At 37.1% G+C, this 25,988-nt stretch overlaps 2 protein-coding genes across 13 annotated transcripts in view; both read left to right on the top strand.

Moving 5' to 3' along the window:
* The window catches only part of LOC137742967 (indole-3-acetaldehyde oxidase-like), a 59,027-nt gene extending 41,300 nt beyond the window's left edge, over positions 1–17,727 (top strand). The window contains exons 1-11 of one of the 2 annotated variants that reach the window (XM_088679318.1): positions 7,645–7,749; positions 7,912–8,105; positions 9,520–11,199; positions 12,306–12,562; positions 12,706–12,915; positions 13,167–13,385; positions 14,477–15,442; positions 15,984–16,079; positions 16,259–16,357; positions 16,739–16,928; positions 17,201–17,727. In XM_088679318.1, the coding sequence (XP_088535444.1) occupies positions 7,943–8,105; positions 9,520–11,199; positions 12,306–12,562; positions 12,706–12,915; positions 13,167–13,385; positions 14,477–15,442; positions 15,984–16,079; positions 16,259–16,357; positions 16,739–16,928; positions 17,201–17,418 (4,098 nt within the window). In that variant the 5' untranslated portion in view covers positions 7,645–7,749; positions 7,912–7,942 and the 3' untranslated portion in view covers positions 17,419–17,727. Of the gene's footprint in view, positions 1–7,644; positions 7,750–7,911; positions 8,106–9,519; positions 11,200–12,305; positions 12,563–12,705; positions 12,916–13,166; positions 13,386–14,476; positions 15,443–15,983; positions 16,080–16,258; positions 16,358–16,738; positions 16,929–17,200 lie in introns of those variants that run through there. The other variant, XM_088679317.1, reaches the window with a different exon arrangement.
* LOC137741340 (phosphoenolpyruvate carboxykinase (ATP)) lies at positions 193–6,479 on the top strand. Of its 11 annotated transcripts, none has more exons than XM_088679321.1 (16): positions 195–898; positions 1,016–1,080; positions 1,256–1,456; positions 1,575–1,660; positions 1,816–2,064; positions 2,163–2,257; positions 2,376–2,460; positions 2,965–3,018; positions 3,129–3,199; positions 3,314–3,487; positions 3,619–3,684; positions 3,842–3,889; positions 5,132–5,183; positions 5,610–5,662; positions 5,867–5,958; positions 6,078–6,479. In XM_088679321.1, the coding sequence occupies exons 7-12, from the start codon at positions 2,384–2,386 to the stop codon at positions 3,850–3,852; spliced, it is 453 nt and encodes a 150-aa protein (XP_088535447.1). In that variant the 5' UTR covers positions 195–898; positions 1,016–1,080; positions 1,256–1,456; positions 1,575–1,660; positions 1,816–2,064; positions 2,163–2,257; positions 2,376–2,383; the 3' UTR covers positions 3,853–3,889; positions 5,132–5,183; positions 5,610–5,662; positions 5,867–5,958; positions 6,078–6,479. The 11 variants fall into 11 exon arrangements, with proteins under 11 accessions (XP_088535452.1, XP_088535448.1, XP_088535450.1 ...); XM_088679319.1 differs by having other exon boundaries at positions 5,598–5,662; XM_088679323.1 differs by having other exon boundaries at positions 5,598–5,662; positions 6,066–6,479.
* Positions 17,728–25,988: the final 8,261 nt, after the last annotated feature.

The raw sequence follows: 25,988 nt of genomic DNA, 5'->3' as shown, positions 1-25,988 counted from the left end.
ACATGTATATGATGGCCAGCCCCACTAACCCTGGAGGAATTACTTTAGTCTAAAGAAGGAGGCGAAATTGCACTATAGAAATGAACAGTGTTTTGGACCACATTTCAGTTTATTTACAGAATTGCCACTCGGTTGCTTTTAACACACTTTCGTTTTATTTACACAATTGCCACTCAGGCTTAAGAACTGATTTTCAACCGTTCGCTGCATTTCAGCTTTTGACTCGGGGAGAGAGGGGAGGGGGATATCACGGCTGACAGATTGGAGAGAGACGATGACTCCCATTTTTGACTCGGAGACAGCTGGATGTCGCTGTGTCGAGCGGAGAGAGGGGGACAGAGCGACTACAGAGCAGGGAGACACAGGGCCTGCATTTCAGCTTTGACTTGGGGAGAGAGAGGGGAAGGGGACATCATGGCTGACGAATTTGAGAGAGATAATGGCTCCCATTTTTTACTCGGAGACAGCTGGGTGTCGCTGTGGCGAGCGGAGAGAGGGGGACAAAGAGACTAGAGGAGGGAGACACAGGGCCTGACAGATTAGAGACGGATGGGAGCTACGGATTTGGACTGAGTGAGAGAAAGATTTTGCTAGCTCCTCTGCCAGGATCTATGGGATTTTCTCCCATTTTAGAGAGAGAGATGGACATGGAGAGAGATACAGAGCGGAAAGCATGGGTGTGTGTATTCTTTAGGGTTGACAGGTTACGAACAGAGTCGATGATGAGGGGATGCCTCAGGGACGAATGGCAGGGTCTGGCCTTCATTTCTGTAGCTCGAGAGCTTCGGTGAGATGAAGGAGAGGAGCAGGGAGATGGGCTCGAGTCGGCGAACGACCGAAAAGATCTTCAGGGATTACAGTGATCGGAGAACCGACGCCGTCCACGATTTAACTAACGGTACTCCGATCTCTCTCTCTCTCTCTCTCTCACTCTCCTCCGTTTCTCTCTCTTAATTTCCTTTTGGTTTTGGAAATCTCTGACCTTTTGGGTGATGTTGTTTTCTCATGTGGACAGAGAGAGAGGTCGAGCAAGGTTTCGTCCATTTCGGTCAACTTGGGCTACCCCCAACGTTTGGTAAGGTATCAATCTCTTCCCGGTTTTCACTTTGATTTTTTTTATGGAAGGTATGAGATTTCTTCAATCATACAATCAGCTTGCCCTTAATTATTCTTTCACTATATTTCACTGTTGTAGTCCTCAAATGACACAATAAAAATCCCAAGAAAAATTTTCTCACTCTGTAATTTCCCTCAGATCCCTCGCCGATCTCTTCTTTCGCCTATGTCGTCTTACTCCACCGTTCACGTCAGGAAGGCCCGTGCGTGGTTTTTTGGGTGGGGATTTCAGATTTTAAGGGGGAGAGAGGCTGTGCTTCGTTTCAATTGGGCCAAGCCTCTATCTGCAAATCGAGGCCCCGGTGAAGCATAAGCATTACAGGCCTGCAGTAAATTCTAGGTCACCTCCTCCGTCTCCGATAAGCTCTCCTATATACATAAGTATTAAAAGAACAATTTCCAATATTTAATTTCACCATTTTTTCACACTTCCAGTTGATTGTCCCTCGAATTTGCAGGGAAAGAAGAAGGAAGGAAATGTCGCGAGGTACGTCACCAGGTCACAAGCTGTCAAGCAGCTTCAAGTCAGTCTTCCCCTCTTCAGGTCTGTCTTTGGTATTCAAGTTGTAATTTCTGTATTTTCACATGATTTATGTAATTTATGTTAATCTAGGGTTTAGGGTTTGTGCATTATTCGGATTTATCGGTTGAATTATTGTATGATTGCTTAATATATGTGCATGTTGTTGGAAATTATAGAAAATTGTGTATTCTAAAGGGCGTGTTCCCTTGGGAGCTGAAGAAAAAGGTGAAAGGAAATCACCATACCTATTATTACTTGAAGGATGTTTCTTTCGTTCAGCATGAACCGCTACTCGAGTAGTTGAGAGAGATAAAAGCATACGAAAGAAAAGTAAAGAGAGCCGATGCGAAGAAGAACAAGGAACGAGCTGCTCTCCTGAAAGAAAGAAGACCCACTTACAAATTAGATAGAATTATTTTGCAGAGGTTTGTTGGGTTTTTCTTACTGTTAAAAAATTAGTTGCATGTCTGTTATTGTATGTAGGGTCTCTGACAGTTGTTGTTTGGTATGTTTGGAATTGCAGATATCCAAAATTCGTTGATGCACTTAGAGATATAGACGACTGCCTCAGCTATTGAGGACAGAATTGATGTCAAACGCATTCATAACTGTCGAAAGGTATATTTGAATTTTTCTAAAAAAAGGAGTTCTGAAGTATGAAATGATGCTTAGTTACTTCTAGGAGTTAATCGTTTCGTGGAATCTTCCCTTAATATTGGTGTTGCTTTCGTACCAGGTTGAGTCATGAATGACAAGCTTACATATCTTGGACTCATAAATTGCGTAAAGTCTTTGTATCTGTTAAAGGCATATATTATCAGGTTTGGTTATGTACTGTACACTGCTTATCAAATCTTCAACTGTGCATTTTATGTTATTGTGTTATTTGGGTATGAATTCTTCCGTTGTTTGTCCATGCAAGTAGAGGTTAAGGGGAAAAAAGTCAGATGGTTGACCCCTCACCCTTTGCACAAAGTTTCGACTGATGATATTGATTATATTTCGTACTTTGTATTTCTTTTTGCCCGTTATCAACCTCTGTTCGATTCCGGAGTGGGAGTTTGATAAAGAATGTGACTTTGAGATGACAGAGTTTTTGAAATTGTGTTGTAGCCATATGCGAAGCTAAATGATGCAACCTTTGATGTCTCCCATCTGAATAAAGCTAAATTTTTGTATTAAAATGTTATAATATTCAAATGTATACTAAGTTTCTCGGTAGCCAAAACAGACCCTTTACATGATTTTGTCTAGAATTCATTTAAAGATTTAAAATTTCTCTTCACTCTGTTAATGGGTTTGATTTTTCCCTATCTGTTTTGCAGTTTGAGTCTACTGAGTTCTGCGGATTCACTCAATTGCAATCATCTCTTCTGCAAGTAATCTCTACCTTCATTATTATTCGCATATGAATGTTAGGTTTTATTTTGATGTATTAATACTTGGAATGTGCTTGATCATATTGCCAGTGTTTGCTTATTTTTTACAGCATTTGCACCGTGAAGTCAATGAAATCGGGTTCCATTTGTCCAGTTTATAAAATTCCATATCGACGCAGAGGTATGAATCATGATAATTTTATGTGTGCAATGATCAATTGGCGATGATACATCAATCTTTTATGTTTCAGTTTCTTTTGTGTTTGTGTAACTGATCCTAGGATGTTTGTTGCAGGCACTGGGAAGACAACTCTGTCTACGGATCATAATCGGTATCTAATTGGATTTGATGAGCACTGCTGGAGCAACAATGGTGTGTCAAACATTGAAGGTGGTTGCTATGCCAAGTGCATTGATTTGTCAAAGAACTGGGAACCAGATATTTGGAATGCTATCAAATTTGGTACTGGTACTTAACATCATGATTTAATTGAACATTCTACTTTAAAAATGACAGTTAGCGCGAAATGTTTATGTTCTGTGTCATGATTGGAGTGATATTTCAAATTCTTATCAAATATGGTTGCAAGTGTTTGGCAGTTTTGGAGAATGTTGTGATCGATGACCATAATCGAGAAGTTGATTACTCAGAGAAATCTGTTACTGGTAAGTAATTTAAATTTTGGGGTATTTAGTTGAAAGTTTAATTTTATAGTTTAGTTTAGTTTTTTATTTATTTATAATTTTGGTATTTTGTTTGTGTTTGATTATATTGAATTCGGATTTTAGTGAACTTATGTTTGGGCTTGATATTTTCCTACAGGTTATGATTGAGGGAGCTTGAAATAGTAGTTGGATTTCATCGTCGTTGGTAAGGAAGACCTTCTCCCTTCTCATTTCCATGCTAATCATTCCAATTTTCATTTTTGTGTCCAATTCTAAATTTTAGAATCAGGGTTTAGATTAGAACCATGTGTTACGCATTTGGGATTTTGAGTACAGTTAGTATTTCATATTTTCCCTCTTTTTTTTTTTTTAGAGACAATCAACTGTTATTAAGCTGTTTTGGTAGTGATTATAACTTCCTTTAGAAATAATGAATCAAGTGATAGAGAGATAAGCTAATCGAAACAGTTCAAATATGAAGGAAAAAAGGTGTTGCTTTTTTAAGGTTTCAATTTTTTTGAAGTTTGGAGGCTTATGTCAATCTATAACAATTGTTTGAATGGTTGTATCTAAGTATGCATTATACATTCAATTGAGCCGATGATGCATGTGTGCCAATGAATTTTGAAGAGTTCGGCTTGGTTTTCTCTCTTTGGTCTTTAACATGAAAGGTGAGGCACCTGTTCATTGACTAATTGAGTCCCTTCTCCAAGTTTTTAGTATAGATTGGGTCGCTGTAATTTGCTTTTATGAGCACATCTGTGACTAAAGAAAATTTAAGCTATCAACTTCCCAAAATGTCTAAGGATATATCAAGTTTAACAAGTCACGAACTGTGATCAATCGAAATGCAGTGAAATTAGGGATTTTACACTAAAAAACTCAGTTAACTTTAGACCATAGGATTAGCATTTTGTTGCACATGTGAGTATCATTAACCTGCTCATTTTATTTTTCTGGATAAGAAACAAACTGTCATTGAAGGGATAAGACACTGTACAAAAACAAAGTTTATGTAAGATTTATATACGTGAGATCTTTGCTGCCATAGTTTTTACTTGCTATATATATTGGGTCATAGTGGATAGCTGGGATAACCTCACAATAAGTATGTATTTTTCTTCTATATAATGAATTCTATAGCTGTTGTTTTTTCCTGATCCATATTTGTATTCTACATGTTATCTTTGTGACTGGCTTATCAAGTCACTAAGCAGCAAGCGGATGTGCTGTTTTTAATTTTAGTCAAATGGAACAAACTAATGGTCTAAGAGATTGCCTAAATGGATCCTAGAATAGTAAAAAATGCATAAAAGTTTGAAATAAATTGAGATCCAATATTATGAGTTGATTATCAGTACCATACATAAAACAAGGGAGTTCTTGATTCAAAGGTGAACCATTCCATGAAATTATGATATTCTGAACAATGAATTTGTGTTTTCAGTTAAACAAGAAGCTAAAGCGTAATCAAAGGATTTGTTGACCTATTGTGGAAGGTAAGATGCCAACTTTGTTTCCCAATGCTTATCTTTTATGGAAATTTTAATATTTTATATTTTGAAACTCTAAACTGATTGTCCTTCACGTGTTTTATGTAAATAGTGACATATCTATGCACAAATGATTACAATCAGTTCATCGAAATCTTGGTTATTTAAATTCTTAAGAGATGCCTATGTTGATTTGTGATTTTGTTGCCCCGTGTTTTACTTTGTTGGTTGGCAACAAGCATGTTCAGTTGATTCAATTTATTCTTTTACTTTCTATGACAAAGCAATCCTTTGCAGTCCTTTGGTATCAAGGTTTTTTTTTTTCCGTATAAATCTGGTGCCCTACATGCAATTACATATGCGTGAGAGACTTTTTAAATTAGACGCACTACACACTTCTTACGAATTTTATAACGTCAGATTCTCATTCAGTTGCTGTTTTAAATTTGGGCTTCCGTTTGGTTGAGCAATCTTTTCTCCAAAAGGTAACATTGTTTCTAATGCCTAATCAAATTTTGATTTCTTGGGTCATTACAATTTATGTAGTTTTGTAAAGAGAAATTTTTTACAAGTGCAAACAACTGCCAGATTTTATTTTGAATTCTGAATATGCCAATAGAACCATATAATTATAATTGTTGGGCAGTTACCGTAAATCTTTTTTTGACGTTTTTTAATGGATATATTAGGGGATGGACAGAAGTCCCCGGCAGCAATCTCTTTGTGATCATTGCTGGGATAATATCTTGGTCATTTTGAGTTCGGATTCAGCTAGCATGTGGTAAGCGTTTCTTTTCCGATTACTTTCATTTGTTTATTTGTGAATCAATAACTTTTTTAGGAATAATGAATGTCACAATTGCTGATAAATTGATACTTTGTTCGGAGCTTGAATTGTAGATTTGTGCAAGCTATCCATATATGGATCAATGCTATGGACTCTTCTCAACTTATGGACCTCAAATTTCAGTGCGTCTTCCATCATCTATCCTACCTGACTATGTATGGAGCTATTACATTTGCAATCATATTAATTCCTTGAAAACAATATTTATATTTCTCTGTAAACCGCTGATTTTGTAATATACTATCGTTTCCTTGCTGATACATTAAAATGAAAATATGAAAAGTAGTCTCAATCTTCTGAGGGAGAGAGGTGTTGGGTGCCTGAGACGAGGGGTTTCAGGTTAGGGAACCAAAACGTTCAGTTTCGTCCTATTCATTGTACAATGACTTTTCATGTCAACTCAGTTGAATGTATATAAAAACGAAGCTGCATATCTTACTAACTTCATTCACTCACCTATCCCTCTTTTCATTTATGATTGTGTTAAATTTATTCAGGTAAAATGTATAATATTCATGCAATTCAAGGTGATGCATTCAAGTCCCGCAGCAACGCGCGGACACATTTTCTAGTCTTACTCTAAATTTGTTCCATAAATGAGTTTTGGGTTAAAACTCATATTTGCCCTAAGAATTAGAGCAAGTTGTTAAGTTCAGGACCTAAAATTTGAGTTTTACTACAAGGGTTGGAGTAAGTCTAATATGCAATGACAATTTCCACCTTATAAGGTTTAAAAAAAGGGAGTTTTAACGAAAAGCCCATGGTACTGTTCACTTTAATGAAAAATCACATTTTTACACTAAAAAGTTAAACATGATACTATTTACTTTACCCTTTATTTTGTCCTGATCGTTAAAACTCAAAGTTTTCAAGTCATTTTCATTAGTTTTCCTTTAAAAAAAAATACTAAATACATCCCAAATCACTTTTAACATGTATTTCACAAAATTATTTATCTTCTTTAACTCTCTAAATCATTCTCACTCTCCATTATAGAACAAAAGTCTAACTAATGAAACTACAAACACATTGATTGAAAAAAATTATTTTTGATGAATAGAACTTCGAAGCTTCGCCTTATTCAAAATGTACCGTTAGAGGTGGATAAAGGTTAAACTTCATTGGTGTCAAATTACAACCCTCACCTTCTTTCTCAAAGAAGATAATGGTGTTGCTTTTTCACATAATCATGTTCTAAAATTTGATGATCAGATAATGGTGAGGTGTATGAGCATGATATGTGATGCATAAAATATCATTTAGTGTGCATCTGAAGGGCAATACTTTATACTGTCGAATTAATATAATAAGCCTAATTAAAACACAAAAAACCAAATATTCTGAAAGACGATTGAGTATTTAATTTTTTCTTTTTTTTTTGTCAGACGGTCAGCTTTTTAGTTTTTACCAATGGTATACTATTCTCTTTGGATTTTCTTTGTAAAAATCCGAAGGATCAATTAATTGAATTTGTTTATCGTACATCGTGTAATTAAAAATTATTTTAAATTTTAAATTTAAAATTAAATATAAATAATACTTAATAAAAATTGATCACACGATATATAATGAACGAACACGATTAAATGATACCCGAATCTCAAAAAAAATTGGAAGAACATTCTCGTCCTTTACCAATCACAAAAAAGAAGGAAAGTCAAAATTGTGATCTTCACTCCTAAATTCAAAGGACCATGTGAATGCGATACTTGCATTAAAATACAGGTGCCGTCAGTAAATGAAGTTCTTCTGAAAATAAAATATGCCGTTATTACTTTTCAAATCGTCGTTTTGTTTCTTTCTTTTTCATTGTTATTGGAGTGGTTGTTGGGTTAGTTTAATTTCGATATATGAATTTGTAGCTGAGTAGCATTGCCTCTGAAACAGCAGCTGGGTTCCTCTCGCTTTGCTCACAGAAATGGCCAACGAAAGAGACGCAGCGGCAGGAAGCGGTGGCAGCCTAGTTTTTGCAGTTAACGGAGAGAGGTTTGAGCTCCCGACCGTTGATCCTTCAACCACTCTGCTCGCCTTCTTGCGTTCTCAGACGAGATTCAAAAGTGTCAAGCTCAGCTGCGGTGAAGGTCTCTCTCTCTAACTTTGACTGTGCTCTACGTGTATGATCATGAATTTCTGTGGCTTTTTGATGTATATTATAAACATGATGATTGATGAGTATCATTTGTGGATTTTTGGACGACTTAGTCGTACGTGCTATGAAAGAAAAATTGCGTGTTGCTAAAATTGCGTGTTGCTATGAAAGAAAAATTGCGTGTTGCATGCTATTGTTGAAAAATTGCGTGTTGCATGCTATTGTTGAAAATGAGTAGGAGCTAATATTGCGTGTTGCTATGAAAGAAAAATTGAGTGTTGCTAGTCCACCATATATGTATATTATTTTTGGTTTTATATTTATAAATTCATTGAATCCAACAGTTAAGATATAATTTGATAAAATTCAACCGTAAAAAAAATATCTAACGGTCCAAATTTAAATCCAATAGCTAAAGTAATTTAAAAAAAAATTCTTTTATGTGTTTCATATTCTTTCATAGTGTTTCACGAGTTTCATGGTGTCGGTTAGTGATTTTTCAATATTTGTCGGAATCTAAATATTTTTAGGTTAAAATGTTCATAAAATAAAATTAGAATAGTCTACATAATTTTTTTTCTTTTAAAAAGTTGCTTTAAGAAAAAAAAATTAGCCTAAATTCATTCTTGAATAATCTGGGAAAATTTAACCCAGAATGGTTCCAGAGAAAAAACTGTTTCTGGGCAAAAAATTTTAGGTCTTAGCCTAAGGGTTGGAGATGGTCTAAGAGGTTGGACTATTCTCCATATTGCCAATTGGTTTTATGGTGGAACCTCAACTTTCTTTATGGTACTAGAGCAGGTTGTCACACGTGTGAAGCCAAACGACCACATGTGCTCCAGGTCACCTTGTTATGTTGTCCACGTGTTAGGCTCGAAAAATTCACCACACGTGAGGAGGCGTGTTGAGAATGAGCTCCACGTCACCTCGTTATGTTGTCCACGTGTTCGGCTCGAAATTTTTTTGCCACACGTGAGGGGCGTGTATTGAGAATGAGTCCCACATTGATGGGAGAATGGACCTTGTATGAGCTTATTAGAGGTTGGACTACTCCCTATATTGTCAATTGGTTTGATGGTAGAATCTCAACTTTTTTCAATTATGATCAAACTTTGTGTTTCTCATATAAAGAATTCTGAATTTTTGGTTTAGCATCCTGAAAAATTGTTGCAAAATAAAGTAATTCAGAAAACGAAACTAGTACTCACCTCGCTTCCGAGGTGACCAACTGATGCTTAAAGAGGTTTCTTTTTGTGACGAAATGTCTGTAATTTAAGGTGTTTTTTCTGCAGTGATCATATTAAATGAGATTGTAGTTTGGGTTTCAAAATTTTCAAGGAAAACTACTTCTTACTATAAATCTTTGGACACGTTTTATGATATGCACTTATAAAAATCGGGTGCAGGTGGTTGCGGTGCTTGTGTTGTGCTACTGTCCAAGTACGACCCTGTTGTCGACGAAGTGAAAGATTTTACTGCAAGTTCATGTCTCACTCTGCTTTGCAGTATAAATGGATGTTCAATTACAACATCCGAAGGCCTTGGAAATATCAAAGACGGGTTCCACCCAATTCACCAAAGGTTTGCTGGTTTCCATGCTTCTCAATGCGGCTTTTGTACTCCTGGCATGTGTGTTTCACTCTTTGGAGCTCTTGTCAATGCTGAAAAGGCGAATAGACCTGATCCCCCTCCTGGGTTCTCCAAGCTTTCTGTTTCCGAAGCTGAAAAGTCTATTGCAGGTAACCTCTGTCGATGTACTGGGTATCGACCAATTGCTGATGCCTGCAAGAGTTTCGCATCTGATGTTGACATGGAGGATTTGGGGTTCAACTCCTTTTGGAAAAAGGGAGATAGTAAGGAAGTAAAAGTAAAGAGTTTGCCTCTATATAACCGTAATGGTGACATCTGTACATTTCCGGACTTCTTAAAAAAAGAAATTTGTTCTTCCATGTCTTTGGATCCTGCGAGATATGGTTGGTACAATCCTGTCAGAGTTGAGGAGCTTCAAAACTTATTGAAAGATAATGATTTTGATAATGCAAACGAGATGAAATTAGTTGTTGGAAACACAGGGACGGGCTATTACAAGGAGCTAAAGCGCTATGACAGATACATTGATCTCAGATGTGTTCCTGAATTATCAATGGTTAAGAAGGATCCTGTGGGGGTTGAGTTCGGAGCAACTGTAACAATCTCTAAAGTTATTGAGTCTTTGAAGAAGAAAGACAACGGTGGATCTCCATCAAGAGGTGGTGATGTTTCAAAAAAAATTGCCAATCATATGGAGAAAATTGCTTCAGGGTTCATCAGAAATACAGGTAGTATAGGAGGGAATTTGGTGATGGCACAGAGAAAATGTTTTCCTTCAGATATTGCTACAATACTTCTTGCTGTGGATTCAGAAGTAGATATAATGAATGGTGCTAGATCTGAAACGGTTATGTTAGAGGATTTTCTGAAAAGGCCTCCATTGGATCCGAAAAGTGTACTTTTAAGTGTTAAAATCCCAAATTGGGAAGCAGTTAGAAAAGTTTCTCCAGAAACCAACACCATGTTGCTTTTTGAAACCTATCGAGCTGCACCAAGACCCCTAGGAAGGGCATTAGCTTATTTAAATGCTGCCTTCCTAGCAGAGGTTTCGTTTGGTAAGATTTCCAATGGAATTATGGTGGATCATTGTCGTCTGGCATTTGGTGCTTATGGAACTAAACATGCAATTAGAGCAAGAAAGGTTGAGGAATTTTTAACTGGAAAAGTGCTGAGTCCTGGTGTTCTATATGACGCTATTAAATTAGTTAGGGATGTTGTGGTTCCTGAAGAAGGAACTACGAGCCCTGCTTACAGGTCAAGCTTGGCTGCTGGTTTTCTTTTCGAGTTCTTTAGCCCCTTAATTGACAGTGAAAGTTGCAAAGGATTCTTGGGAAATACTTTGTTGGCCGATGCTTCCAAGTTAAAAAGGAACAAAAGTGCTACCGATAAGATGAGAACTGTTCTGTCATCTGGTAAACAGGTGATTGAATTAAGTACAGAGTATGATCCGGTTGGTAAACCAATTACAAAATCTGGAGGTCTCATACAAGCTTCAGGTTAGTTATCCTTCACATACATGATTATATGGATGTCTAATTACTAAGCATCCTTTTATTTTTTTTTATGGGTGGTGGGAGGGAGGGCTAGCACACTACAGCCCGAACAAAATGAAAAACAAAAAAAAAACAACCACCAAACTCTAAAAACTGCTAACGAACCAAGAGATAGCAGCTTTCCAATAGCTCCCACGAAATCTTCAAAAATCCTTCTATTCCTCTTCATCCAAACCACCCAAAACAAGGTGAGGATCATAGTGCCCCCCATAACCCTAGCTTTCTTTCCCTTCAAACCATAGTGTGAGCCCCACATAAACTTAGCTTTCTTTCCCTTCAAACCATAGTGTGAGACCCAAGTTAAACAAAGTGAGGATCATTGTCTCTTTTTTTTGGTATTGGACTTAGTTTGCAGGCCTGTTCTCTGCTCCAAAATGTTCCCTTTTATCTAGTTGAGAAAATTGTAGTATGATTTATTCGTTAACAATTATGTTTAGGATTAAAATGACTGGTTCTTGTTAAATACCTAAAAGTAGTGGGAGTTTGAATTATATACTTATAATATGCTTATAGAAAGGTCTCATTTTCCATCTTTTGAGATCATTCTTTTATATAAGAAACAAAATCATAATGAAACCAAAATTCACAGAATACAAAGTGATGACCAGTTGTGGGCAATTTGTTCACCTGCTATATAGTATTGTGTCCTCCTCCCGCTGTCTCTCACTCTTTTGCTCTGCTTTCCCTGGAGAGAGAGAGAGAGAGAGAGAGAGAGAGAGAGAGAGAGAGAGAGAGAGAGAGAGAGAGAGAGAGAGAGATAATTTCTTAACAGATCATGTTTCAAATGATTCTCTTTGTATCTTTATGGCACCAAGCTTTCGTTGACCTTTTGTCTTTTTTTGTTTTAATTTGTTTTGTTTCCTCGTTTGTAAAGTTATTGACTGTTTTCACAAAACAGTGGGTGTGCTACAACTTCAGTGTTAATTGTTTCTTCTATAATTCTTTTGTTTCAACTGACTATGTATCTTTTCCATTTTTATACGTCTTCTTGAGTGCTTCTAGCTCGTGACACAAAAGTACTTATCTCATTCATGACCGTCAATTTGTAGGTGAGGCAGTCTATGTAGACGACATTCCATCTCCGAAAAATTGCTTACATGGAGCGTTCATTTATAGTACAAAGCCTTTGGCTAGAGTGAAGGGAATAAAATTTGAACCTAAATCACATCCAGGAGTTACTGCACTGATATCTTTCAAAGATATTCCCAAGTCTGGGGAGAACATTGGGTCTAAGAATTTTCTTGGTACAGAACCTCTGTTTGCTAATGATCTTACAGAATGGGCTGGTCAGCGTCTTGCTTTCATGGTAATTCAACAATCTTGTGACTATATCTAACGATCTTAGTTGGGATGAATGCCAATCGTTATCCATAATTGTAGACTATACGCATAATTTTTCTCCTTTCTTTGGATGTGTGTCAGTTTACTCATCAAAAGAAAGTTTTGTAGGTAGCAGATACGCAGAAACATGCAGATATGGCTACAAACTTTGCGGTGGTTGATTATAACATGGAAGATGTAGATCCACCTATCTTATCAGTCGAAGAGGCAGTTAAGAGAGCAAGTTTTTTTGAGGTCCCTCCTTTCGTGTATCCGAAACAGGTCGGTGACATATCAAATGGAATGGCTGCAGCTGATCACAAGATTATTTCTGCTGAGGTACTTGAAATCAATATGACATTCTTTCTTTGTTTCCCGGTCTCTTTCCCACACTAATGTTCTGCCCTTTTTGTACTTTTCTATGTTCCAGTAATTTGGATTTTGGATATTCAACTTTGTTCCTTGGTTTTACTTATATACATAGAAAGGACTTGTGAAATGGGAGAAAATACGAGTATAAGAGAATGTTGGCTTGGTTTTCAAGTAGAACCGCCCACTAAATTACAAATCCATGCATATCTTGCTTTCAGATCAAACTTGGTTCACAATACTATTTCTACATGGAGACACAAACAGCCCTTGCTGTACCAGATGAAGACAACTGCATGGTGGTTTACACTTCAAGTCAAATGCCTGAGTCTACACACTCTACAATTGCAAAATGTCTTGGTATTCCTGAAAATAATGTTCGTGTAATTACAAGAAGGGTCGGAGGGGGCTTCGGTGGAAAGGCCATGCAATCAATGCCTGTGAGTATAATACCTACATAAATCTCTATATTCCTTCTTTATTACTGTCTATCTAATCGTGGACGAGATTGTCCGTTTAACTGTAGATTAAGCACTTGTTATCACAGTGAACATGAATATAATATTTCTGTTAGACAATGAATGGAACCCAAAAACTTAAGCTGCTAGGAAGCGGGCCAACATTGTGTATTAAGCTAACATTCTGCGCACATACAACTCCTATCCTGCATGTGGAGAGTACACAAATGCAGATTAAGAGAAACATACTGGTGTAGTCTCATTATGCACCTAGAAATTTAGACATAAGTTGGGAATGAGTGTAGGAGGTTTTTTAACCAAAGAACTTCCAACCAAGCCCTTATATATACACATACACATAGATGTAGATATATAGTTCATATATAAAATGATATTTGATTCTGACCCATATAAGTTTTTTTTTACCAGCGCACCAATAAAACTTGATCATGGTGTCAAGTGGGAGATCTTAGGATCCTGCAACTACAACCTCCCTGCGAATGTTGAACTCTGTATGATTTTAAAATGATCAATAACGTTCATGTTAAAAAATGTTTGTTGAATATAATGTCTTGGCTCTCTAGTGGTGCAGAGAGGTGTACACGTGAGGCGAAGTTTTAGAAAATAAAGCAATAGTTAGCATTTAGTGTCAGTTCCGGGAATAGTGGTAAATCAAATTGTTCTACGTGCTACTAGAGTTGGAGACCTTCGATGCATATCATTCTGATCATACTACTCTAAACCTCCAAGTTTTTTATAAATTTCAGATCTTGAGCTTTCTAGTGGTGGGGAGTGGGTGTTGTGTTCTTTAGCGGTGGTGAGAATCCTACTAGAATATAAATGATTGCTGGTGTGTATCCTGATAAATTACGATTCTTCAGGATCAATAGTAAACCAATAAACTTTATCTTACACATGCGTGCAGACACCAGACACACTCACACACACATAATATATACGTGCATATATATATATATATATATGTATATATCACTTGCTATGTTTATGGTTTTTTGAGTACTTGATTCCCAATGCTCAATAGAATATAAAGCTGCTGCAATTCTGATGTTTAGGTCGCAACTGCATGTGCTCTTGCAGCACACAAATTACATAGACCTGTACGGATATATCTCAATCGCAAGACTGATATGATAATGGCTGGAGGAAGGCATCCCATGAAGATAACTTACAGTGTGGGATTCAAGTCTGATGGGAAGATTACAGCTTTAGAACTTGAGATATTGATAAATGCAGGGATTTCCATAGACTTTAGTCCATTATTGCCAAAAAGTATTGTGACTGCACTTAAGAAGTATGACTGGGGTGCTCTGGCTTTCGATATCAAGGTGTGCAAAACAAACACTCCAAGTAGGTCTGCTATGCGGGCCCCTGGGGAGGTGCAGGGGTCATTTATCGCTGAAGCTGTAATTGAACATGTAGCATCCATCCTTTCTATAGAAGTAGATTCTGTGAGAAGCGTTAATCTTCACACATCTCACAGCCTTGATTTGTTTTACAAGCAGAGCGCTGGTGAACCCCTGGAGTATACTTTACCATTGATATGGAACAAGTTGTCCATGTCTTCAAGCTTTAACCCAAGGACTGAGATTGTAAAAGAATTTAATAGGTGTAATAAATGGCAGAAAAGAGGAATTTCTCGAGTACCGATATTGTATGAAGTGTCATTGAGGCCAACTCCGGGAAAAGTAGGCATTTTAAGTGATGGGTCTGTTGTTGTTGAAGTTGGAGGAGTTGAACTGGGTCAGGGGCTCTGGACGAAGGTAAAACAGGTGACAGCTTTTGCTCTTGGTTCGATTCAATGTGATGGTAGTGGAGATTTCTTGGATAAAATACGTGTGGTGCAATCAGATACATTGAGCTTAATTCAAGGGGGAATGACTGCTGGGAGCACTACATCTGAGACAAGCTGTGAGGCAGTTAGACTTTGCTGTAATATTTTGGTTGAGAGGTTAGCTACTCTCAAGGGGAGATTGAAGGAGCAAATGGGCTCTATTAACTGGGAGACTCTTATTCAGCAGGTATTCTATTTGGATTGAGGGGAGGGCTTATTTCACTCGTGTGCTCCTTTGTTGGAATGAAAATAACACTACCATAATAGCATGTTATTTGCAGTCTCCCAGAGGAGTGCAGGGAGAAAAAATAGCAACCACCATGAAATTATTGATGCATCATTTTTTTCTTTTGAAACATTTCATTAACTTATTGATTTGTTTCAAATCCATGCCATGGCGCTCCAATAGTTCACACACTGAATCTGGAAGAACCCAAGAAACTCAACCCCAGACAGAATAATTGACATTGAGCCACAATTTTCTTATGAGTACAAATAAAACTTAATGAGTTATCAAACTTTCAAGCTTGCCCTACTTCCCAGTGGCTTCTCCTTATAGCTTTTGAAGGCCACTGAAACACCAAACTCTCTCCAAGAAATATATATCAAACATAAATAAAAATCAAATAAAAAATAAAAAATAAAAAAAACTCTCTTTAACTTGCATTTTTCTTTATTCCCAAATTTGATGTAGTTGTTGAGTTTATATTTCTTCTGTCAAAATGCAGGCATCCTTGCAAGATGTGAACTTATCAGCAAGTTCTTATTATGTCCCTGATTCTGCTTCCAGGGCATACCTTAACTATGGTGCTGCTGTGAGTGAGGCAAGTTTGTGTTGACCGTCTTACTCCTTCATTTTCATTCATGTGTATTGTTGAATTTTCGGCAAGATGCAGATTTACATAATGCAGAGCAAATCATAGTGCGACGTCACAGTCACAGAGACCAGTTTTTTCTCATTTAAAATTTATAGATTAATAACATTGAAACTACTTGATCACAGGTGGAGGTAAACGTTCTGACTGGACAAACCACAATTCTGCGATCGGATATTATCTACGATTGTGGTCAGAGTCTCAACCCTGCTGTGGATTTAGGACAGGTTAGCATGATTGAATTTGCTACTCAGATTTTTATAATGTTTGCATACATTTTTTTATTTTTTTCATTTTCTTTTAATTAAGCTCTACCTAGATTTTGTTTTTTGCATTGCTAATCAGTAGGTTCTGCCTTGGAGAAATTTTCAAATTCCATAGTAAAAAAAAGTTAGTAGTTCGGTTTATTTTATAAATTTTTAGGTACTTTCGTTATTTAGCGTCTTTAGGCTTTCTCTATTCGAAGAATTGTAGCATTTTCATCATCTAGTCATCTTTGGAATAAGAATCCTAGTTTTCAACTTTTCTACAATCTGTTAAGATCCATAATGCGAGTTCACTGGCACGTAGTTAATGTGGTTAAGTTTGACATTACATGTTTCTTGCAGATCGAAGGTTCTTTTGTTCAGGGTATTGGGTTTTTCATGCTTGAAGAATACTCGGAAAACTCTGATGGGTTGGTGATTTCAGAAGGTACATGGACATATAAGATTCCTACGGTGGACACCATACCCAAACAGTTCAATGTTGAAGTATTGAACAGTGGGCATCATAAAAAACACGTGCTCTCTTCAAAAGGTCTGCCATGCCGTTCCTTGCATACTTCTACTTATCCCAACTACAACTGATACCAGAAAAGTATTTTGTGTGATTAAAAGTAGGCGAATTTTGAAAAAATTGAGATTATGTTGTTACAAAAATTGAAGAGTCGAAACTTTTGTGTTATTACATAAATTGGAAAGCTGAAAATTTTATGTTAGTATGAACATTTCAATTGAAGAAGAGCATGTTTCATCATAAAATTTGAAAAGTGTTGTGTGAAACTCACACATTGAAAATCTTTTGCGCAGCTTCTGGTGAGCCACCATTACTTCTTGCGGTTTCTGTTCACTGCGCTACAAGGGCTGCCATTAAAGAATCAAGAAAACAGCTTCTTCAGTGGGGCGGCCTAGATGGATCGGCATCAATATTCCAGTTAGATGTTCCTGCTACCATGCCTGTTGTGAAGGAGCTGTGTGGACTGGAAGCTGTGGAGAGGTACTTGGAATGGATTGTAGGCAGAGAATAAACGTACGTTATGGCTGGAAGGCATGATCATGCTAACCTAGAGTCAATCGCCGTCACTTGATCTCAATAAGGATACGAATATAGGTTTTTCAACAGATTTTAGGTCTGTTTATAGTGCAAAACCAATAAAAAAACGAGAATTGGCAATAGATGAACCATTCCATCTCACGTTACTTGTGTTTAGGTTCGTTGTCCAGTTTTTGAACATTACTGTTGAATAAGCTTTTATCTGTAAGACAACTAAACACGAACCATCTTATTATACCTTTTGTGTTTGCAACTTGTATTGAGACAAATTGTGTTAGACCAAGGTTCATTCGACCGGAGAATGGTTCGTAATCTCGGAGATTGGGTTGTTTTCTGTCTATATTTATATTTGAGGAAAAATCTATGCAGTGAGAGTGTTTAGAATTGGGGTCATTATTGTTCAAACACTCATCCCCAAGAGTGCTGAATTAAACCCCTATACCGTGAAACGGTGTACTAGGTTGGTGAAGGAACCCAGTAAGCTGCAGAGAATAACAATAATAGTAAAACATAAGAGCATTTGGGCTCCTTAAATGAGCTCCTAGCTATAATTTAGGGAGGATCTCAAAATAATCAACTCTATTCATGCTCTGTATCCACCTCTTAGGGATGCCTAAGCGCTAGGCGGTTGACCACTGCCACAATTAATCCCTATCTATTTATAAAAACAAGAAAGGGCGCCTAGATCTTCCTAGATGCCTGTCCAGTTACCTAAGCTGCCTAGCCCGCCTTGGCGAGCATAGATATCTTTCATCTTACATTTTATCTTTTCAATAAATTGTAGGAGACTTGTTAGATACTTGTATGAACACTCATTATATCCTTGCTCCCCATATTTACAACATGATCTAGTACTTTATAATTCATATATTGTTGGAAATAAAATAGAGAGTAAGAGAGAATACAAAGAGACAAGTGAGCAAGTTGAGGAGAAATCAAGGTGTGTCTCCTTTCTCATTAGAGTGCCTATTTATTGGCGTAAGATTTACATAGAAAGGTGTTCAACTATTAAGATATTACATATTTGACCCATAACTGAACGACATAATAAATATTGTTAATAACACTCCCCTTGGGTGTTCACCAATCAATGGTAGTTGCCTCGACAAACCTTACTTGGAAAACCCAGTGGGAAAACACCTAAGTGAACTAGAAATCAGGCACCACGATTATGAAATATTGGTATGGTGTTGGACACGTATAATATTGCCTCGCTAAAATCTTGATAGGACAACCCAATGGGATAAAAATTTGGTTGAAGGGAAAAAGAGCACAACACGCTTATATGTCTATTATAGCATATTGTCGAAGACTCCGCCTAATGAATAACTCCGGCGAATACACGCCATATACACAAATCGCTTTATAGACTCTCCAAAAGTTCTACTGTAACTCTTAACTCTTTCAAGAATATGTTGCAACAATAATTTTAGTTCAAACGAACAAAAGTACTCATTGAGGTAATATAAACCAAATTTATCTAGAATAGGTATTGAGTACATATTTTGAGCTTTATGCTCTTAAATTGAAATCTTTGGATACAAATTTTATGGCATTTTCATACTTTAAGAAATGGCTTTGAGAGATAAATTCTCAAGTGGTTAGTATGCAGTCTCCACATGCCATAAGTTTCACATCTAAAGTAACATTGTACTTATAGAAATATGGCTACATATATGATGACAAAAAAATGCTCATATCTATTATGAAGCATCATGCCATGTTAGTGAGTTTATTTCACTAATTACAAACACCCAAGAATAACTTGGTGTATATATTACAGGTTTCTTATTCCACGTTTTTCAATAGCTCAAAAAATTGGTGACACACCCCGACCCTGATATTGAGTAGACATCAAAATCGTGGTGTGATGGTCATCACCCAAATGGGTGATGAAGCTATGATATGCATGAAATCTACCGAAATTTGGCAGAACTTTCCCTAAAATAGGGATAAACTCAAATTGAGACACTTACAGTAACGACATTAATTTCAACATATCCCTGGAGTGCCACACTTTATTAGGTATCCGACCCTCTATCACATGCATGAGAATGGGTTCAAAGCATATTTACCCAAACAAAAATCCTATGAATATATTGAGTAAATAACATACACGGTGGAATATGTCAGGGTTGCTAGAAAGTACCTTGACACCGAATGTGATCACTGCTACACCTACTGAATCTTGAGAGGGTGAAAAACATTCAAATGTGAGTGGACGAAAAAAAACAAAGTTTTATAAAACATTTTATTTTTTAAACATACAAACCCCATGTTTTGAAAACACATATAATTTCTGAAAAGCTAAGCATGCCATACAACTAAAAACTGATATATATATATATATATATATATATATATATACTTGTATATAATGAGAGCTGGTGAGTACATACATATAGAGCTGATAATTACTGATGGCATGGCATACAATGTCATTCACTAGTTGTAAAGGAAGCTGGATAATATAATCATGTCATTGCCGTGTAATCTTGAGGCAATGACAAGTTGAGAATATAATTGTGAAATCATGTCATTAGTAGGTAATCTCGAGGTAATGACAAGCTAAGAATATAATCATATAATCATGTCATTACCGAGTAGTATCAAAGTAATGACGAGTTGGGAGTATAAATATAGTACCCCAATGCACGTGTAAGATGATATATAAAATTCCACTAACCGTAGCTAGTGAAACTTAGAAATATACTCATGTCATTGCCAAGTAATCTTGCTGCTGTGGACGTAGTACAATACTCTAAGTCCATATAATGTATGTGTGCCACAAGATAAGTATTGATAAATAAATAACCATCACGAAGTCCTCATCGTCATAAATCATGATCATGTATCATGAGTCTGATAGTAAACTATCGAAATATGGCTAACTCATAAATCATAAATTAGGGTAAAAAATATAACTCTGAAGATATATCATGAAATTAGTGTAATCGGTAAAATATAACTAAAATTCATTTTTATCTAGGCATGCTTAGAATTTAGATAAGTAAAACATTTCTGAAATAACAGTCCACTCACAAATCATTAATGAAGTCCTCTTCTAGTTGGGTCTGTCCTCTAGGGCCTCTCGCATCTAAGCATATAAAATGACCTATTAGCGAAGAGTAATGCTATTCATACTACGTTTTTATACCACATTTATATACCACCTTAGGTGGCATATGATATGGACATCCACATCATTTGAAAAAATTGCAAAACCCAAGGAAATGAAGGAGAATGACTCCTCGTATACTACAATCATCATTTAATTAACTATTTTTTTTCTTAATTATTAGTTTATTAAATAATGAACTAAATTTAAAAATCTGATTAATTTAAATGACGTAGTTGTCCACATCAAATGTCACCTAAGATGGTATGAAAATGTGGTACAAAAACATGGTATGAATAGCATTACTCATTAGCAAAACACATTTTAAATAATTGAATTTGGAAAGACATTGTGCGAATTCAGAATCAACGGTCGCCAGAAAACAAGTCAGATTATGGAAACATTCGTCGAAAAAGTTCAAAGAACTTTCCCGGCTTCGTTCTCACTCAAATCTCAAACAAATCATGGGAGCCATATGAAAAATTCATCTACCCAACGAGACAAACACAAAGACAATGGTTTTAGGGCTTACCTCCATCGGAAAAGGCAAGAAACTCGCCAGAAAAAATGACTCGTGGTGGAGTTCTGTGAAACAGCGTCCAAGCTTCGTATTTTAGGAAACGGAAACCACTGTTGAACTCATGGTGACGAGAGGAAGGTGATGGTGGTCTTGAAAGTTTGTTTTATCGAAGATTTTAAGGTGGTGGTTATGTGGGTGTCGTCAGGAAGAAGAAAATCAAGGGAAAGGGAATTCTCCAGAGCAGTCGAGGAAGAGAGAATGAAAAGAAAGATTCACCCATGGGTACCAGTAAGCCTTCAAAGCAATGAAAATTTTCCGAAACATATCAAGTTTACAAAAATGTCATTCGTTTTAAGTCCAAATCTCATTCCGCTTGTGCCCATGCGTTCGTAGAGACAAGTACTATTCAAATATACTAAGGGCTGGTTTGATATTGCTGTGCTTTGAAAAAAAGCTGCTTCTGCTGTGCTGTGAGAATAAACAGCTGTGAAATAAAGCAGCAGAGTGTTTGGTAAACTTTTTTGTAAAAGTGCTTTTGAAAAAAAAAAACAGTATTAGAGTGTTTGGTAAACTTTTATGTAAAACAGATGTGAAAAAAGCCGGTTTTTCAAAGCTAGGTTTTGCAGCTTCTTGTTTTTGGCTTTTTTTCATCCAAAACTGTGAAAAAAAGCTGAAGCTGAGTGTTTACCAAACACAAAAACAGCTCCCAGCTTTTTTTGATAGCAGCTTTTTTCAGAATCACCTCAGTACCAAACCAGGTCTAATTAATACTTCATACATGTCACAAAAAATAAAGTCAACAAAAGTCAACACGAACCCTTCTAGGGGTTTTTGGTAATTTTACATTAACGAGGACAAACTACAGGAAAATTAGGAACGAATTGTAACAAATGGAATTTGCATCTTTCTAATTAGGCCAACCCTTTTGCAATTTTTCAACATTTAATGGTAAAACATGATTGAATAGCCCTTGGTTGACACACCTCAACCCGGAATGTGTTGGCCGACACATAAATGTGACAAAGCCAAAAAGTGTAGTGAGGTGGAAAATATGAGTAAATTTAAACCTAAAAGTGACTAAATGCAAGAGTGTGCATGTCAGTGGGATTGAACCCATTTCACATGTGATGTTAAAGTATAAGCAAAGTACAATAAAAGCAAGATAAGAATTATACCATCACTGTCCTATACCAACATTTTCCAAGAATCCTCATCGGCACAAAAGCTCTACCACCAAAACCTGGAAGGGCGAAAAATAAGGGTGAGTGGGCCTAAAAATAAAACTTTGTAAAACCTTTTCGAAAACATAATAACCCATTGCCATAAAATAAGTATAGTTTCAAAAGATAACATACTACGTATGGTATGAAAATACTTACTGTAGCCAGCAATATCTCAAGAATGCAATACTTCACAATATTTCGTAAATAAACACATAACGTCCGGTAATCACAATATCTCGCATAAAAAAACATATCATATTGAGTGCTCATCAACATATGCTGACACACGAGCTCATGCAGGCATATTCTAACATGAACAGGACTGGGTGTAATAATGATAATGATTTATGCTTTAGTACTACAATCACGTGGAGACTGACACTAGGTGCATCAGATACGAGTCCTAATTACCTATAGCAATCTAGGATAGGACTAGCACCTACAATAGATCCAAAGTGAACGTGCGATGCAATGTGAACATACAGTACGATGCAAGTACTAATACCAGTGTAGTACACGATAAGCAGATAACGTAAATATGATCATGCAATGGTGAATCTATAATTCTAGCCAATAAAATATTATTCATGACCCCAACTATAATTAAGGCATCCTATTATAGGGCGTATACCTATGCATCCGACAGGATTATTTCATAATTCCAATCAATACGACATTTCTTATAAACGTTAATTTACTTATGGCATCACGTAAAAAATTCATTATTAAGTATATATGGAAACTTAATATATATTGGGGCCCATTAGTAAAACTCAACTAAAACGATTAAATTTGGGAAAATGGAGTGCAGATTTGGAATCAGTGCATCGAAATACCCTAAGAAGGGTCCTTGGCAATTTTCATAAAAAGTCAACGAAAAATCAATGGTCAACCTCAAAAAGTCAACCGAGACATTGAGCTGGTCAACTACGTTAGAACTTCGGAATTTCACTAAATGGATATCAAAAACGAATTCAAGGCATTGAAATTAGTCTAAGAAGATCCCGGAAAAATTTCGTAATAATCAACACGGGGAATAATATTCCTAGAATACTCTATCCATTTCGAAAATGGGTCTAGTCAAATCCTGGGTTCGGATTCGGTTTAGCAAGTCTGGCCGCCAGTTTCTAGGAATTTTGGCCGAGAAACTTCCCGAGCTCCGATTAGCTTCAAATCTCAACCATTTTTCACATTCTACCAATCAAAATGAAGTTTAAAATGAGAGGAAGATAATATACCAACACAAGGTCCTACTGTAGCAGATGGTCGAAAAATGGCTTGAAGGCCATCAGATTCTCACCAAAAAACTAGGGAGAGTTTCCCCCAAATTGATCTGCACTAAAACTTCAACATTTCTCTCAAATAAGGCAAGAATCATATACAAACAGTGATCTAAGATGATTGACGTCAATTTCTGGGTTTACCTTAGTCGAAATCATCGACAACTCACTGGTGGTTTGTCAGAATAAACATGAACAGGGGCTTCTGCCACTGTCAGGGTTCTAAATTTTTGGCCTGTGTTCGAGACGGGGAAGAAAGTAACAATAGTGGTACTGGTTCACGAATAAGGGTAAAACTCGATGCCGTCGTCAAAGCTGCAAGGTGGTGATGGCGTTGTGTTGTTGCAGATGAGGGATACGGGAGATAGGTGAAGGAAAAGTGAGGGAGAAAAGAGAGAGATCCGAGTGTGTGGGAGCAAGGGAGACATATGGTAGAGGTAGGGAGGAGAGCTTGGGTGAGGTATGGGTCCCACGGTACTCTACACTTCTAAAGCTCTTCTCGATGCACAAACTAGATATCCGAAGATCAAGAACTTAATTTTGGTGCTAGTTGTTACGGCTCGGAAGCTCAGACCATATTTTCAAGCTCATACAATCATCGTCATGACTCAATATCCGCTACGATCAATCCTACATGGTCTAAATGTTTCTCAACGAGTAATGAAATAGGCTTTAGAACTTGGCCAATATGGCTTAGTTTTCCGACCCCACACAGGGATAAAGGCCTAAGCCTTAGCGGACTTCATAGCAGAATTCACGTTTAACCTAGGCAACACAACAAAGAAGCCCAACGACGCCCTAGAGGCAACCGAGCACGCCCTAGCCACGTTTGCTTCACCTGATGGAGACTTCTGGCATTTGCATGTCGATAGCGCATCCAGCTACAAGGGGTCGAGAGTAGGCGTGGTCCTAATCACCCCAGATAGTTTAATGCTTGAGCAGGCAATCACTCTAGGCTACAAATCATCCAACAACGAAGCTGAGTACAAAGCCTTACTAGCAGGCCTCTGATTAGAAACAGGCTTAGCGGTGAAAAGGCTTGCAATTCATTCTGAATCCCAGCTAATCACTAGCCAGACTACTGAGGAGTACACGGCGAAACATCTGAAGATGGTGCAATACCTAGAAAATGTACAAAAGCAACTTGAGGCATTTCAGACTTACATCTTCAAGTTCCACGGGCAGACAATGCACACACGGATGCGCTAACCGACCTAGGCTCCGCCGTCGACCACCAACTCAAACGCTATATTTTGGTAAAGTATCTAGACAAACCAAACATAAAGGCAGAGCCAGCAGCCGAGGTATCACTGGTTAGTACAACTCTAAACTGGCAAGATTCCATTATAAACTACCTAGTCAATGGCATACTCCACATGGAAAGATTGGAGTCTTGAAAGCTCCAAACAAAGGCAGCACGTTACTATATATGGAACTGCATTCTTGTCTGAAGATCATACAGTGGATCACATCTCCGCTGCCTAACGTCTCCTGACGACCTGAAAGTTCTAAGTTCAATCCAAGAATGTGTTTGTGGAAATCACTCCGGAGGTTGATCCTTAACACATAAGGCTCTTAACACAGGCTACTACTAGCCTACTATGCGTCAGTATGCTAAGACGTTAATACAAAAATGTGACCGCTGCCAACACTACAAGCCGGTACAAGCATTACTTGCTAGTGAACTACACCAACAGATGAGTCATTGGCCGTTCATGCAATGGTGATAGGAGCATATTTAGGCGACTTACTTAGCTTGTTTTCGTGCATTTATATTGTTAATTCATAGTTGTTTTAGTAGTTTAAGCCATTTTCGTGTGTTTTTAGGTTCATATGGCTAAGGAAGCAAAAAGATGCATTTTGGAGCATTTTGGAGCAAAATTGGACTTGGAATGGATAGCTTATGTTTGGAGCAAAAGGAATGGACGAAATTGAAGGATTCCTAATCCATTGCAGCCACATGTGCCCATAATCATTCACACCTTGCAGCCACATGCATTCACTCTTCATAAATCAGCCACATGCACATTCAATCATTCACACCAAAACCTTGCACATGCTTTCCCATTTCATTATTCATTCACTTTGCACCACCAATTCAGCCACATGCACTTATTCCTTCATTATTTCACCCACATGCTCTCCCATTTCAGATTGCATTCCATTCATTCCACCCTTTAATCACATGCATAAATCAGCCACATGCATCTCCCATCACCATTTCAGATTTCCACCCACCTCCTAGCTGTCATGTTCCCTCTTATTTACCTATAAATAAGCATGCATTTCAGCCACAATTCATTCACACTCATTCATACACATTTCAGTCACAAACTCTTCCATATATTCAGAAAACCATCTCATATACACATTCATTCACGCTAGGAATTCATTCCCTCTCTC

This window comes from Pyrus communis, chromosome 11 (genome assembly GCF_041283825.1).
Source record: "Pyrus communis isolate YQ-2024b chromosome 11, ASM4128382v1, whole genome shotgun sequence".
NCBI lineage: Eukaryota > Viridiplantae > Streptophyta > Magnoliopsida > Rosales > Rosaceae > Pyrus > Pyrus communis.
Note: the sequence above shows the minus strand (reverse complement) of the source record. Positions and strands in the feature narration are given on the sequence as shown.

Bases quoted from the DNA above. Each gene is read 5' to 3' on its own strand.
- LOC137741340 (XM_088679322.1), top strand. From the start codon at position 2,384: ATGAATGACAAGCTTACATATCTTGGACTCATAAATTGCGTAAAGTCT. The intron at 2,461-2,964 runs GTTTGGTTATGT...TCTGTTTTGCAG, and splicing joins TTAAAGGCATATATTATCAG to TTTGAGTCTACTGAGTTCTG. The intron at 3,200-3,313 runs GTATGAATCATG...TGTTTGTTGCAG, and splicing joins AATTCCATATCGACGCAGAG to GCACTGGGAAGACAACTCTG.